This window comes from Neophocaena asiaeorientalis, unplaced genomic scaffold (genome assembly GCF_003031525.2).
Source record: "Neophocaena asiaeorientalis asiaeorientalis breed wild unplaced genomic scaffold, Neophocaena_asiaeorientalis_V1.1 scaffold246, whole genome shotgun sequence".
Lineage (NCBI taxonomy): Eukaryota > Metazoa > Chordata > Mammalia > Artiodactyla > Phocoenidae > Neophocaena > Neophocaena asiaeorientalis.
The window spans coordinates 52,098-65,880 of record NW_020174551.1 but is presented as its reverse complement, the minus strand read 5'-3'; the positions used below and the strand labels follow the sequence as shown (position 1 = coordinate 65,880).

General features: G+C 42.6%; 1 protein-coding gene across 6 annotated transcripts in view; it reads left to right on the top strand.

The window, feature by feature from the left end:
- The window catches only part of SF3B1 (splicing factor 3b subunit 1), a 61,748-nt gene that overhangs the window by 12,158 nt on the left and 35,807 nt on the right, over positions 1 to 13,783 (top strand). For 5 of the 6 annotated variants that reach the window (XR_003004845.1, XR_003004846.1, XR_003004847.1 and 2 more), the window contains exons 1-2: positions 3,383 to 3,476; positions 11,498 to 11,674. Coding sequence is in view for 3 of the 6 variants with exons in the window: in XM_024757387.1 (XP_024613155.1) it covers positions 3,407 to 3,476; positions 11,498 to 11,674 (247 nt within the window). In the remaining 3 variants the exon portion in view is untranslated. Of the gene's footprint in view, positions 1 to 3,382; positions 3,477 to 11,497; positions 11,675 to 13,783 lie in introns of those variants that run through there. The other variant, XM_024757388.1, reaches the window with a different exon arrangement.

Sequence of the window (13,783 nt, the reverse complement as noted above, 5' to 3'; positions counted from 1 at the left end):
GTAAAGCTCTTCTGTGCTTTTTCTCTCATATCGATGCTGCTCATTCTTTCTCACCCAAAGGCACATTTTATCTAAAAGTGGGTGGGGGTGGGTGGCTGCTGAACACTGGGTACATTTATTTCTCTTTCTGACCATGGAACATGGGAGATCTGTCTGCCTTCACCCAGAATTCAGATATAGATGAGAAAAGAGGCTTTGATATGCAGTGTTTCTCAATGCATGGTAGTAGGCCACCTGTAAAGCTGATCAACTCTTGGGCTTCATCTCAAACTCACTGAATCACTCTCTGGAATTTTGGTTTATAACCTACACTTTTAAGAAGCTCCTCAGGGGGACTTCCCTGGTGGTCCAGTGGGTAAGACTCCAAGCTCCCAATGCAAGGGGGCCGCGTTTGATCCTTGGATAGGGAACTAGATCCTGCATGCACGCCCCAACTAAGAAGTCCACATGCCTCAACTAAAAGTCCACATGCCGCAACGAAGAAGTCCATGTGCTGCAACTAAAGATCTCGCATGCCCCAACAGAGATGGTGTGTGCTGCAACTAAGACCCAGTGCAGCCAAAATAAATATTTTTTTAAAAAAGAAACTCCTCAGGGACTTGAGTGCTCTTAGAGTTTGAGAATCACTGCATTAGTGGGAGAGAAAGAAGGTTTCAGAACTGAGAGCACGTGCATGTTCTCACTCCTCCAATTTCCACATGTAGAGACTCCTGGAGAGGCATAACTTGATAAATTGCCATGAAGAAAGAAAAATGATTTTAAAAATTATTTTCAATTAATCACCATTCCAAGAAAGAAAATGGTTTTTGAGAACTTTGGGAAGGGGCATTTGCCAACCCATCTACTACCTGTGCACTACCTGTGTACCTCAAGTTCAAGAGAGCAGGACCCTTGTGTCCATCACTTCTCACTACTGCTTTCAGACTATTATTTATCCACTTTTTGTGAAAGCCCAAGCTTCTTTGAGGTTCATATCCTTAGGGGATAGTGTCATCCTCTATCTGGCTGCATCATTGTCATCTCATGGAAGACACGTTTGTTTACTTGTAGTGGATGCTATAGGCTGCCCAGATTCCTTTCTCTCTCCTCTCATAACTAGAGCTGTTGGAAGTTCTTTGGGTGACAGCCCTCTGATGCATCCCTCTCTGGGTATTGCTCGTAGTTAAAAGAAAGCTGCCTCTCCCAAGGTCATGCCCTCTGCCCGGGGAAGCTCACATCCAAAATCATGTTGATATGGGAGTATAAAGCCTCAACTCCCTTGCCCCAATTTGGAACAACTCTAAAGGGCCAAAACATCTACAGAGTTCCCCATAGAATTGAGGTCTTTGTTGCAACTGAGTGGCAGTTCAGCTGCTGCTTCTGCTCGATTCTGATTCCCTCTGCATGCAAATCTCCATCTCAGAGTCTGCTTCATAGGGAACCCAACCTGTGATCCAAGAAAGGAGACTCTAAAATGGGATTTTTTAGATCTGGATCACCTGCAGTCTGGCTGGCATTGAGGACCCTCTTACTGGTGGTAGGTGAAGCGCTAATAGCTCCTATTGAGATATTGGGAGACAGACACTGAAAGGCTGAGAGTGATTAATCACTAAGAAATTGTTAAGTGTTAAAGCTGGAGGGCATCATTGGTAGTATATAAGGAGAGTCTCATTGTCTCTGTCTCCAGCCAGGGAGCAAAAAAGGCTGATGGTCAGATCCAGGACTTAAGAGTGGCAGGACTTCCCTGGTGACGCAGTGGTTAAGAATCCACCTGCCAATGCAGGGGACATGGGTTCGAGCCCTGGTCTGGGAAGATTCCCACATGCCGCGGAGCAACTGAGCCCATGTGCCACAACTACTGAGCCTGCACTCTAGAGCCCGCAAGACACAACTACTGCAGCCCACATGTTGGAACTACTGAAGCCCATGTGCCTAGAGCCTGTGCTCCTCAACAAGAGAAGCCACCGCAATGAGAAGCCCGAGCACCACAATGAAGAGTAGCTCTCGCTCGCCACAACTAGAGAAAGCCTGCATGCGGCAATGAAGACACAACACAGCCAAAAGTAATAAATAAATTTTTAAAATAAATAAATTTATTAAAAAAAAAAAAGAGTGGCAGAACTCCAGGAACTTCCTTGGTGGCGCAGTGGATAAGACTCCACGCTCCCAGTGCAGGGGGCCTGGGTTTAATCCCTGGTCAGGGAACTAGATCCCACATGTATGCTGCAACTAAGAGTTCACATGCCACAACTAAGGAGGCTGCATGCAGCAAGTAAGACCCAGCGCAACCAAATAAATAAATATTAAAAGAAAAAGAGAAAAACTCAGCCATTTCTGCAAACTAATAATAATTTTTAAAAAAGCAGAGCTCCAAAAGTGGACAAAATTTTCAGCCTCAGCATTCCTTTTATACAAAGTGAGGGCACTGATTGGGAAGGATTTCAATCAGGAGAAATAGGATCAGGGCATCGGGGTCAGTGCACCCAGGCAACTTGAAATCCTAGGTTCCCCTGAATCCTCTGGGCCTACAGATGTGGCCTAATCCTCTCTGTGAAAAAGCTAGTGCTCCCTCTTTGCTTGAAGAAGATACAGAAGCCTTTGACTTACTAGAAGACAGGTGCTCCACTCAAGAATTTTCCTTCCTGGACAACAGACCAATAACTGCGGTTAAGTCACACATCACCTGGCCAAAGAAATGCTGGGCCTGCTAAGGGAGGAGAGGGACACCTCAAAGGAGTCAAAGGACCTAGCTAATATGTACCAGCAGGAGCTGGAGGATGACATAAGGAACTAACTTCTGAGGGTCTCAGATCAAGGGGTAGGGCTGGGTAGCAGAAGGTAATGAAAAGGGAGGATTTATCAATATGGGAGTACTATCCCATTATATGGAATATGCTGACAAGGATAAGGGGAGGCAGTGCTAACACTCTACTGGGATGGCTCACATTAAGTGGTGTAGAAATGGCATAACTACTGTGGAAGATTGTGGAAGAAGGGATCAAAAGGCTCAGAGAGGTGGGTATGCTAGAGTAGGTATTCTACACTAAGGCTAGAAAACTTAGGAGGTGACTGTACTCCATGGGAAGGCTCAGAGGATACTCTTTTCCCTAAAGCAATAAGAAATGTGAAAGGGGCAGGCACCAGCATCACTGAACAGGACTGAGGCCTCAGGTTCAGAATTTAAGGGGGTGCCAAAAATCTCAGTAACCAAGATAAATAATATTTTAATATGGTATTTAAACAATAATACTAATGCAGAAAAGTCCATGATGAACAAATGTCAAAATTTTAAAGACAGGATCAATATTACTGATTTTTCCTTCTGCCTCAGACTGCAACATGGCTCAGCACAGCACTGTTACTCATGGTGACTGTCCTTTACAGGCCCCAGGTGATAGTAGCAGAAAAAGTTACATAGCTTGGCTCCATGAAAGCAGTGGGGATGATGGGATCCCAAAATAGAGGCCAAGTGGTGATGCTTCATCCTCAGAAGCAAGGTGGGTACAATTATAATTAGCACAAGGTCGAAATGGCTGCGTCGGGTGTCCTGACCTGGAGAAAGATACAGAGATTGTTAATGCAACAGGGTGTCCTTAGAGGCAAGATTGATGGGCAGCCCACAACGATGTTGCTCAATCTATACAACCAAGAGAAATCAAGGTTGGATGTTCAGGAGGCTGGAGGCAGCTATTCCAGTAAAAATTTTTCAAAAACTGATCCTTTAATAGTTTCCATGCCTGAGCTAGTTTTCAGATGTAGACTCTGATTTTAGACCATTTGATTGAAAGAGAAGCTAGGTCCGCAGGAAGCAGGACCATGTAACACTATGGTAAGGATGTGTTAATGAATCCCCTTGTACTTCTCCAAAGGCACCTATCATTTGCTCTGGTAACTGTTCATTGGGAAAAGTGGAATCACTAAATGTTTGAGTGCTGTGGACCCTGTACAAGTTGACATTGATACCCAAAGAGTCATAATAGTCCCTGTTAGAGTGGGAATCTAGGGTTATAAATGGAGTCCGGGCCCAGGTCTGGTTCATAGTGCCAAGTGTCATTTCCCAAGTTCCCAAATGTTTAATTGGAATGAATATAGTTAGAAGTTGGCTAAACTGTCGTATTGGTTCCTGGAATAAGAACATAGTAGGGAAGGCTAGTGAACAGCTTCCCTCACACTCTGCCATGATAGTAGATAGAAAACATTGTCATTACTCTAGGAAGTATGGCAGAGATCAGTGCCTTAAAGACCTGCAGAATGCAAGGGTCGTGGTCCTCATCATGTCTAAACTGAAGTCTGGCCCTTACAAAGGCTGCACAGACCCTGGAGGATGGCAGTAAACTATCACAAATTCAGCCAAGTAGTAGCCTCAGTTGCAGTTGCTGTGCTAGAGGTGGTAGCTAGAGCAGATTAATGTGACTTCAAGTACATGGTAAGCAGGTACTGATTTGATGAAAGAGTTGTTTTCCATCCCTAACAATAAGGATTTATAACAGTATTCATTTTCTTGAACTGCACAGGAGTATACATTTTAAGTTTTACTCCTGGATTATGTTAACTCTCCCATAATATGGTCTATCATAATAACTCTATTATAATATAGTCCTTTTTTTAAAAGTTTTTCTTTTTTTAAAAATATTAATTTATTTATTTGGCTGTGCCGGGTCTTAGTTGCAGCACGCGGGATCTTCATTGCCATATGCGAGATATTTAGTTGTTGATTGCGGGATCTTTAGTTGCAGCATGTGGGGTTTTAGTTGCAGCATGCGGGATATTTAGTCGCTGCATGTGGGATCTTTAGTTGCGGCATGTGGGATCTTTTAGCTGTGGCATGCTGGATCTAGTTCCCTGACAGGGATCGAACCCAGGCCCCCTGCATTGGGAGCACAGAGTCTTAACCACCGGACCACCAGGGAAGTCCCTATCATAATATAGTCTTAAAGGACCTGGACAGCAGAACGTCATATCAGTCCGTCGTATGGATGGCATTGTGTTAATCATGTTAATCAGACTAAATGACCAGGAAATGGTAGGTACATTGGAGGCCTTGGAAAGACATATATATTCCAGAGGGTAGGAGATAAACCCAGTGAAAATTAAGGTCTGCTTCGTTAGTGATATTTTTAGGGCAGGATTTCCCAGGGTGGCACTATTGACATTCTGAGCCAGAAACTTCTGTTGTGGGGAGCTTTCCTGTGGAACTTATGATACTGAGCAGTATCCTATGCTCTAGATGCCAGTAATTGCTCACTTTACGTTGCTTTAGGTGTTACAAGCCAGTTCAGGGAGAAAGACACATAGAAACAATTATAATACAAAATGGCTAGAGTAGTTAGAGATGTTTGTGGTATTTAAGGAGGAGGGCAGTATCAAAGCATGCTATCTATATCTCACTCCTCGGGTGAGATTTCCTGGGTGGGGCGACACTGGGTCAGTTTTATGGGATGAGGAGTAAGCCAGGTGAAAGAGAGTACAGGAGATGGGGGTGGGAATAGGAAGGAGGACCTTCTAGGAAAAGAGGATTAGGTTGTGACAACCAAAATATCTGAAGACATTGACAAGTATCCCTGGAAGACAAAATCACTCCCAGTTGAGAACCACTGTGTTAGGGGCATAGTGGTCTGGGGCATCCCTGGACATCCCCTCCAAAGTAAAGGACAAACGATTGCATCTTGTACCTCCCATCACTAGGAAAGAATACTCTGCCTAGTAGGTCTCTTTGGGTTTGGGGTGACATCAAAAACTGCCAGCTTTGTACTACTATTGTTGTTATTACTGCCAACATATCTAGGTTGACTCTGGTACCTGCCTACAGCAGATCACCTGTCATTGACCTAAGGACCCTAGTCTGTCCAACATCCCTTACCCTCTTTCACAAATCCTGTTTCTCTGGTCCTGACCTCCCACCTCAGCCAGTTTCTTAGTTCAGCTAGTGAAAACAGCCATCCTAAGCTGAGTCATTAGTGACAGTGTTTCCTGCCCTTGTATGGTACATCTATCATTGAGAATCCAGTAGCAAAAATTATGCAGCAGGTCTCTTTGTAAGCTAGCAGAGACAGTACAGAACAGGAAAGTTTGGCAGATTCCTTCATTCAATATTAATTTAACCATTCAGCAATGTAGTACTGCCAGGTACCACAGGTACCTGGCCTCATCTCATGCTACTCTTCTCCCCCTTACACCACTCTAGACACACCAGCCTTCTTGCTGTTCTTGGAACACCCCAAGTTCACTCTCACCTTGGAACATTGGCACTTGCTATGTCTGGCATACTCATTCCCATACTTCATTTAGGTATCTGCTCGGATGTCATCCTCACAGACATCTTGCCTTTCCTGTCTATCCTGCCACCCTGCCCACTCCCCCCTTACTTTGCCTTATTTTTCTTCATAGCACTTGATAGTATCTGAAATTATATAATCACACATAGATTTTTAATCCCTCTCCCTCAAAGAATCTGATCTCCGTGAGGAGAGTATCTTTTTATTTATTTATTTATTTAGCTGTGCTGTGTGGCGTGTGGGATCCTAGTCCCCCACTAGGGATGGAACCCGCGCCCTCTACAGTGGAAGCACTGGAAGTGTGGAGTCTTAACCACTGGAGCGCCAGGGAAGTCCCAGTGAGGACAGTATCTTGTTCAACATTGTATTCCCAGCATCTAAAGTAATGTCTGATATATGATGGGTTCTTGCTGAATATTTATTGATAGGTCTTCAAATATTTTTTGAATGAATGAATGGTGAAATTTACCTTTAGCATTTGTTTTAATGAGGGTTCAACTGGATAAACAGACCAGTAGGAGATACATATTAAGACATTTATTGCAAGGAATTGGTTTACACAATTGTGGGCACTGGCTAATAAGTCCAAAATCTATAGGGCAGGCCATCAGTAAGGGCAGGCTGGAACTCTCTGGCATAGGCTGAAGTTGCCATCCACGGATGGAATTTTCTTATTCAGGGAAACCTCAGTTCTGCTCTCAAGACTTTTCAGCCGATTGAATTAGACCCACCCAGATTATCTAGGACAATCTCCTTTACTTAAAGTCAGTTATTATGGACTTAAAGCATACCCACAAGGCCTTCATAGCAACACCTATGTTAGTATCTGTATGAATAACGGGACTGTAGCTTAGTCAAGTTGACACATTAGAAGACCATCACAGCATTCTAGGTATCTGATGCTTCTGAGACACAATCCTCTTAGCTATCTGGAACACATACTTGACTTATGTGTGCTCTGAATCTAGGTATTTCACTACTATGAATCAAAGACAGCTCTCAGCTGACTTTTAGCTAGAAACAGAAGCTAGTTAATGAATTCACACATATTTTTTGGGGTTTTTTTGCTTTTTTTTAAAAACATCTTTATTGGAGTATAATTGCTTTACAATGGTGTGTTAGTTTCTGCTTTACAACAAAATGAATCAGTTACATATTTCTCCCGTTGCGGAGCAACAGGCTCAGGACGCGCAGGCTCAGTGGCCACGGCCCACAGGCACAGCCGCTACGCGGCATGTGGGATCTTCCCGGACTGGGGCACGAACCCGTGTCGCCTGCATTGGCAGGCGGACTCTCAACCACTGCACCACCAGGGAAGCCCATGTTGAGCATTCTTTCATGTGTTTGTTGGCAGTCTGTATATCTTCTTTGGAGAAATGTCTATTTAGGTCTTCTGCCCATTTTTGGATTTGGTTGTTTGTTTTTTTATTAAGCTGCATGAGCTGCTTATAAATTTTGGAGATTAATCCTTTGTCAGTTGCTTCATTTGCAAATATTTTCTCCCATTCTGAGGGTTGTCTTTTGGTCTTGTTTATGGTTTCCTTTGCTGTGCAAAAGCTTTGAAGTTTCATTAGGTCCCATTTGTTTATTTTTGTTTTTATTTCTATTTCTCTAGGAGGTTGGCACACATATATTAATATATGCTCTTCTGTTCTAGTTAGGCCTGGTATAGCTGAAAGGAAGAGAAATCACCCAAGCTAGTTCAAGAAGAGCAGTATTATTTAAAGAATGAGCCTTTGGAAGCTTGGAGCTGGAGGTGATTCTGGATTCAAGGTAGTGGTGGGGACTCAAGCAACAGGAGTTCATGATTCTTCAGAGGAAGTGACAATTTCCTCTGATTCTTTCTGTTTCAATAGCAACTAGCAAGTTCATTTCATACTTCAAGTTAAAGTTTCCAGGAGAAGGAATCTTGGCTTAGCCAATAATTTCCTTTGTTTATGGACAGGGTGTACACAGTGTATTCCAGGCCAGGTTCTAGGTAGCTGGCCAGGTGCCTGTCTCTTCCAGAACAACCCAGTGCTGTTCCCCTAAATGGAGAGTTTGGTCAGGTCAGTTGAAGCTAGAAGGGAAAGTCAGGCATGACAGGCACATTGACTGGTATATTCAGAATTTGGCATATTCAGAAATAAAACTATAGTTTTGGAAGTTTAGACATAACTGAAAGGCAAATGGAAGTAGAGTTTTGGCCTGGGGTAGGTAGAGACTGATGTCCCTCTGATATAGATTTCTGGAAAGCTCAACATTACACATCAAGATTGTGGTCCATTTATCCTGTGACAGTCCCTTTATCTCTGAAAAGATGGGCTTGATAAATTGTCACTGGTTTTCCAATAGCATGGCGCTTCCAGGCCTTTATAGCTTTATCTCCAAAGGTAATTTGTGCAGTTACAGCTAGCAGTTAACATTCTGAAAAATTATTATATCTTGGTTTTTGTCCAGAAAAATTATGTATACTTGCTACTTTGCAATATTTTTAAAAAATAAACTTATTTATTTTTGGCTGTGTTGGGTCTTTGTTGCTGTGCACGGGCTTTCTCTAGTTGTGGCGAGCAGGGGCTACTCTTTGATGCAGTGCGCAGGCTTCTCTTTGTTGAGGAGCAGGGGCTGTAGACGCGCAGGCTTCAGTAGTTGTGGCTCGTGGGCTCTAGAGCCCAGGCTCAGTAGTTGTGGCGCACGGGGTTAGTTGCTCCGTGGCATGTGGGATCTTCCCAGGCCAGGGATTGAACCCATTTGGATTTTTTTTTTTTTTTTTTTTTTTTGGGTTCACGGGTCTCTCACTGTTGTGGCCTCTCCCGTTGCGGAGCATAGGCTCCGGACACGCAGGCTCAGCGGCCATGGCTCACGGGCCCAGCCACTCCACGGCATGTGGGATCTTCCCAGACCGGGGCACGAACCCGTGTCCCCTGCATTGGCAGGCGGACTCTCAACTACTGCGCCACCAGGGAAGCCTGGCAGGTGTATCCTTAACCACTGTGCCACCAGGGAAGTCCAATATTTTTTTGAGATTAGGAAAAGCAAGCCTCCAAGTGTCCTTGATAAGAAAAGGAATGGACTTTCCTTTTAATTGGGTGTCATCACTCTCAATGGTTTAGGTTATAAAAGGGAGGGGAGATCACCCCTTCTGACTTTTGAAATTAAGAAACCTCACCAGAAAAGGGTAGGAAATCCATTTTAAATAATATCTGATTATTATTTATTAATTTTGGGAATGGAAAGTAAAGGGTACTTATTAAAAAACTCTTGTTTCTTACTGTGTAAAAATCCAAGTCATTCTTTTATTAAAGACAATTCATCTTTTAGAAGATTAAGAGAAGGGAGTCTCACTTGATCTTTGGCAAAGTCTCTCATACCTCACTACCCAATATATGTCCTTGCCCTACAAAAGTAACTTAATACCTAGGAACCTAGAGAAATATGCACATAATACAAAGTGGCCAGCAGGCACAGCTTTTATCTTGGAAAGACAAAGGACATGTGACAAAACATAGTGTTACAAATGCTTTTCATTTCATTTATTTTTTTCTGTTCATAAAGATAGTACATGCTCATAGCAGAGTATCTGGAAAATACTAAAAATTATAAAGAAAAAAACACTCAAAATTCCATCATTCACAAATATCCACTATTAACATTTTGGTGAATTTCCTTTTCGTATATTTTTACATGACTGTGATTGTCTTGTATAAACGAATTTAAGATAAAAAATCATGAATCAAGAAATGCAACATACCTGCAATCTTTTTGCCAACATGGATGAATTCTTTTAGCTTGTTGGTTATTGATGGACATATAACACCCTTTTCTAATTCATTATTTCTTATTCATTTTCTTTTATTATTTTAAAATATGCTATTTTGTATCTATAAAAGAATATACGTAATCTATGTGTAGGTTATAAACCATTTAAGGAATGTCTGTGGACCCTCTGACAATCCAAGAAGTAGAACTTATCAACAATAGGCATAATCTACATGTTCCTCTCTTATCTCATCCCCTTCTTCCTCCGGCTACTGTTTAACCTAAATTAAAACAATTAAATCAAACAAATGAAAACTTTAACCCATCAAATTGATTTTTTCGTTGATGCTAATAAAAAAATCTCACTTTTTTGTTACTAAAGTTTCTACTACATATTTGTATTGAGTCAGTCACACAGCAAGGTAAACTGTTTTCTTTGTGATAGCTATAACCTGACCCTTACCTGCTTTACAAGGTTGCTTCCAGTACCAACTTCCCTCTTAAGTTCTTTTGTTCTTCAGAGTCCAAGGCCAGTGTGACAATACAAGCTTATGCTCTGCTCGTATAGCTGATGCTTAGAAGAAAAAAGACCACTGTATTTTTTTTAGCATATATTTTATTTATTTATTTTTCACATCTTTATTGGAGTATAATTGCTTTACAATGGTGTTAGTTTCTGCTTCATAAGAAAGTGAATCAGCTATACATATACATATATCCCCGTATCTCCTCCCTCTTGTGTCCCCCTCCCACCCTCCCTATCCACCCCACCGCTGTATTTTTATCTTTTAAAAATTCCTGATTTAGGAATGACGTTTAGGATTAAGAGAGGCATTTCATTAGTGTTAATGCTGACGATCAGGGCTTTTCTAAGAACTCAGAAAGTTTAAAAAGGCTTTAAAAGACTGGCAGAGTTCCTGCTGTGTAACTTAATAACTGTGTGATATTGCACAATTTATATATACCCCCCGCCCCAGTTTTTTCTCTCATTTCTTAAATGGGATTAGCCACAGTTTTCCACTTTATGGGATTTATGGGATTAGCAACAATTTACCAACTTTATGTGAATTACAGTAGTGTTTGGGAACCTATATTGTAGACGAAACTCCTATCCAAATGGTATTTAGAAAGAAAGAAAAATGACCTTGAATTACAGCGCGAGGGATGAGACTGTTGTAACTGTTTCTGCAACTAAGCACTGCAACATCTGAGACATGCTAAAGAAAGCTTTTGTTTGGCTCCAGAACGCCGGTCCGGTGAATTTGGAGGAAGGGGATTGAAGGCCTGAGGCTTCTCCCAGCCCTGAAACCGTAATGTTTCTTTCAGTGACTGTTTTTAACTGCCCTGGTATACTCTGGTGTAATCCACTTTACTCCAGGGCAGAGTATACCCACTTTAAGGCACCAAGGCTCACCTAGCCCTTTTCTGGTTTACCGGGAAAACCGCCTCCGGGCCCCACCCTAGCTCCTCCCTCCACCCACAATGCACCTCTCTGTTCTATCTAGGTGGCTATTCTGTCACGTGTCATCGACGGAGCGCGCTCCCGCTTGGCGCTTGCGTGGAGAGCGGCCCCCAGCTGTTTTTCTCCGTGGCAGCGGCGACGAGCGGAAGTTCTTGGGAGCGCCAGTTCCGTCTGTGTGTTCGAGTGGACAAAATGGCGAAGATCGCGAAAACCCACGAAGGTAAGCGGTCTTTTCCTTGTTACGTAGGTTCTCCGCTGCCCAACCTGCTAAGACTTTGGCTTCCTAGGTTTTTGCCTCTTCCTGTGGTTCCTTTTCTGGGGGCCCGAACCCGCTCTTCAGGGCCCGCGTCGTCTACTCGGCGCCAGCGGCGCAGGCCACTGCCCCGCGTAATGGCGTCCTACTCGTACACCCCCGACAGGCGCTTTGTTCAGTGTTCGGGAGCTGCTGCTTCAGCGTTGCATTCTTCTCTGACCCGGGGGCCTCGTTAAACGGCCCTCTGAGGAAGATTCTTGGGCAAGGGAGCGGGGAAGAGCGCGTGGGAACAAAGTCTTCCTCGCCTCTCGGAACTGCCGTTGGCATAGTTTGTGCATGGGAGAGCCAGAAAAGCACTGAAATACGGCAGCCGCTTTCCGGGCAGCCTTCAGTCGAGTTTAGTCAGACTGAGGCCCATTACTCTTAACCTTGGTTAATCTGCATGACTTCATGCGTCCAAGATACTTATCTAGGTTTTTTGTTGTTGTTGTTCGAAATAATTTGGGAATAAAATCTGGTAGTTTTTCCCTCCCTGGATCACTTTTAGTGTAATATGGGTCGTTTTCTTCCTCCAAAGAAAGTAAAGGTCTTTTTCTTCCCACCATATTATTGGTGGAAGAGAGAAAGGCACATTAATGGCCAAAGCATTTGAAGTAGTTGGTCGTTTTGTGGAATACAGAGTATGCATTAGGAAAATGTTGGGAATAGGCTGGAGTCCCCCGTCAGGGAGTATCCAGAAATGACAGGAAGTAGGGTCACTGTTGAGAAAAGATGAGGCATGGGAAGTTGGAGCTGCATTCCTTGATTTCTGACTTGGAATCTGAAATTTTCATCAAACACGAGCTTCCAAGAGTCACTATTTCACACATCGTTTCTAGGTTCCTGGCTCGGGGTTAGTCTGTGAGAGGTAATAAAGACTAAGGCCATCAAGTTTTACAGCCTAGTGGGGAAACAGATATGTATACATCTTCATTATTATATGAGGCAAATGAATGCTTAAAAAAAGTATAAGCAACATGTTCTGGGAACCTGGGTAACGAACGGAGTAATTAATTTATACTTAGGGCTGTTTCATAGAGGAGGTGAGGTGTCCCTGGTCTAAAAGGATCAATCGGTTTTAAATTAGGGGAGGACATTTGAGCCCGAGAGACCATCTTGTACCTAGGCAGTGAGTCGTGAAAGATGTGTTTGAGTGGTTGGCTGTAGCAGGAAAAGAGAGTGCAAGGAGGGAAAAAGTAGATGCATCTGGAAATGTTGGTTGGGGCTATTAATAATTGTATCACCTATGGGAACTGAAGTCTAGCTTTCTGCAACTTAAGAAACAGGCTAATGAAGTGGCAATAACTTTAATATTTTTATTATTCTTGTTAGGTATTTGGGATTTAAACACTGTTTTAACCCTGAAGTGTTTTTTAGGCATTTCTGTCTTTAGACTATCTCAAACATACTTTTTGCAAAATAATTAGAAAAAGTAAGGATGTTGGCTATTCTTGGTTATTCAGGAGTAGATTATTTATTTGGGGCATTTTGTGTCTTTGATTACTTGTTTATTGGTATCTTTATCATAAGATACTTTTGGATAGGAAAATCAAAGTTACGATTAGTTTTCCTGCGTTTTAGAAACCCAATTGAAAGTTTTGGTCTACAGAAGATTGCAATTCATTTACCAAAATTGCTCTCTTATTTGGGATTATGCTTCCTATCAATATGAATTAGCTGAGGCCATAAAGAAAGTATTGGAGCGTTCAGTTTCACATCTGAATACCGTCTGTATACAAGATATTGTCCATCACTTAGGAGTATAATACAGTGGGATGAATGTTAGTGATGAATGTTACATAGTTTCTTGCTCCTTCCTCATGACATTTTCCTGGAGAATGCTAGTCCTTCAAGGTCCATCTCTGTTTTCACTTGTTAAGCCATCTCTGATAACCTGGAGCAGAATTAGTTTCTTGGTGTTTGTTTTTTGTGCTGCTACTGCAGCACTCTATAAATCGTTATTACTTAGAATATTCTATTGTGTTAAGGTTTTCTCTTCCACTTTGAAGCTGTGTACAGAAAGTGTACTTTGGTATC